The 2,182-nt window shown below is 36.8% G+C and overlaps 1 protein-coding gene across 1 annotated transcript in view; it reads right to left on the reverse strand.

The window, feature by feature from the left end:
* Nucleotides 1-29: 29 nt before the first annotated feature.
* Nucleotides 30-2,182, reverse strand: part of LOC107741140 (kinase suppressor of Ras 1-like) — a 32,236-nt gene continuing 30,083 nt past the window's right edge. The window contains exons 17-20 of the mRNA XM_016553739.1: nucleotides 1,609-1,742; nucleotides 1,400-1,531; nucleotides 1,181-1,316; nucleotides 30-508 (exon numbers count right to left, since the gene is read on the reverse strand). Coding sequence (XP_016409225.1) covers nucleotides 362-508; nucleotides 1,181-1,316; nucleotides 1,400-1,531; nucleotides 1,609-1,742 — 549 coding nt within the window. The 3' untranslated portion in view covers nucleotides 30-361. The remainder of the gene's footprint in view (nucleotides 509-1,180; nucleotides 1,317-1,399; nucleotides 1,532-1,608; nucleotides 1,743-2,182) is intronic.

Genomic DNA, 2,182 nt, shown 5'->3' on the forward strand with positions numbered 1-2,182 from the left:
TATATATATATGTGTGTGTGTGTGTGTGTGTGTGTGTGTGTATGTATATTATTTATTTTACATAATTTATATTGCTATTAAATTGTTGTGATTATGGGATTATTTTTCCAATTTAAAAGTTTCCCTATGCTGTAACAAGTGCTGATACTGCTCTTCTGAATGTTAGACAGATGCTGCTGATAAAAATAATGACTGAACAAGACAAAAATACTCTAAGTGAAGAGAAGGTCAGACAGAAAGTAACCGAACAAACAACACATTTGATTCACTGAGGTGTCTCTGAGGTCATCTTTGTCGTCGTTTCTGCAGACTGTGCAGGTTTCTACCACCTGTTTGTCCTCTTTTCACAGTGTGCCAGATTCTAGGATACATACTCTGCAGACTTCCAGAAGTGGCCAGGATGAGACAGGCGGCGGTTGAGTTTGGGCAGTTTCTCCAGCATGTCGGCCAGCTGCGTGAACGTGGGCCGATTACGAGCATCATATGACCAGCAGGCAGACAGAATCTCCTGTGGGACAGACAGGAATCAAGCAGTCAGCACAAACAGCTGACCTCTGGATGGTTTTTACAAGGATAACATCGGAGATACCTCATTTTGGTCCAATTATAAGGTAGCACTTTACAGTGTTTTGTGCGTCTCTTAAACACAACTTCTACAGTACTAAACTATGAAATTAAATGAAAAGAATTTAGACTTAGAAATTCATTCAAGTTTATTTTCACATTATTTACAAATAGTTAGCAAGATATACAATTACATTAAACTATGACACTTTAATGATAATTCATTTTGATCTATTTTTATGCTATGTCTCTATATTTCTGTTATTTCTAAATGATACTATTCTTTAATTTGTATTGGCAGTTATTTTTTCACTGCATTAATTTAATTATATTTATTAATCTGACTGATCAAGTGTACTTGAGCTATGGAAAAGCACAGAATAAATAAACAAATAATATTAATAATTAACAATAATAATTAATTATTGATACTTAACAATACGTAAAAGTATTATTATTATTATTATAAAAAATGTCCAATATGGTCTAGCTGTCACATGACCTAATTTTCACCCAGACGGTCTTGGCATGGGAAGTGGAGTGGAGTAGCATAGTTTCACTGCCATTCCACTGAGCATGTGTCCAATAATAAATCGACTTAAAATGTGGCTCTCACCGTGACCTCTTTTCCCAAGTTGATCTCTGCCAGGACCCTCCTGATGCCCTCTCCACTGCCCACCTGCCAGATGGTGGCCTCTACGGGCTGACTGGTGATGGGCCAGTCTCTCGCCTGCAGCTCGTACCAGATGGTGCTGAAAGAGAGCAGATAAAGGCGGCAGGTCAACGCAGCACTATTTGGGGGTGAATTATGTCTGAAGTCAAGTATATTTCTCACCCAAAGGCATAAACATCAGCAGCATTAGAAAACGGAAGTCTGTCCTCGTTGTTTCCGGGACTCATTTTACGCACGATTTCTGAAGCCAAATAACAGATCCACCCGTGAGGAAGCTTCAGCTCGTTTTCGCGTCTAAAAACACAACAGACCCTTTAAAGCATTGATTTACGGTAACAATCCATATTGTCAAGAGTAATGCAGTGACGTACCGGCCCTCCTGAACCACTCCAGAGATCCCGAAAAGGCCAAAGTCAGTAATGACTACTTTGTTTGTGTCGTGAAAGACGTTTTTCGATTTAAGGTCCTTGTGAACGATGCCCTTAGCATGAAGATAGCCCATTCCCTGAAACACGGGAAACACAAGCAAGACGTGACTCGTACACACCACACACATATACAACACATCCACCACTTTCACAGAAGTGTTTCCATTCAGTTATTGCCATTGTAAATCTAACAGTTTTTTTTTATATATATATATATATTTTAATTTTTTTAATAAAATAATGTACACTAGTGGACAAATGTTTGGATTAAGATTTTTTCATGTTTTTTTAAAGTCTCTTATGCTTACCTAGACTGCATTTATTTGATAAAAAATATCTGCAGTATATATATATGATGAGTTTTTTTTTTTTTTTTTTTTCTTTATATTTTGTGGTAAATAAAAAGTGATGTAGATATTAGGACCCCTTTTGTTTGTTTTGTTTTACTTTTACCTTACTTTAGTTATTTTACCATCACCATCTTCGCGTTTTGTATAGGATTACAGTAGTTCTAGCA

Source organism: Sinocyclocheilus rhinocerous, unplaced genomic scaffold (genome assembly GCF_001515625.1).
Source record: "Sinocyclocheilus rhinocerous isolate Xijiao unplaced genomic scaffold, SAMN03320098_v1.1 scaffold1307, whole genome shotgun sequence".
Classification (NCBI taxonomy): domain Eukaryota; kingdom Metazoa; phylum Chordata; class Actinopteri; order Cypriniformes; family Cyprinidae; genus Sinocyclocheilus; species Sinocyclocheilus rhinocerous.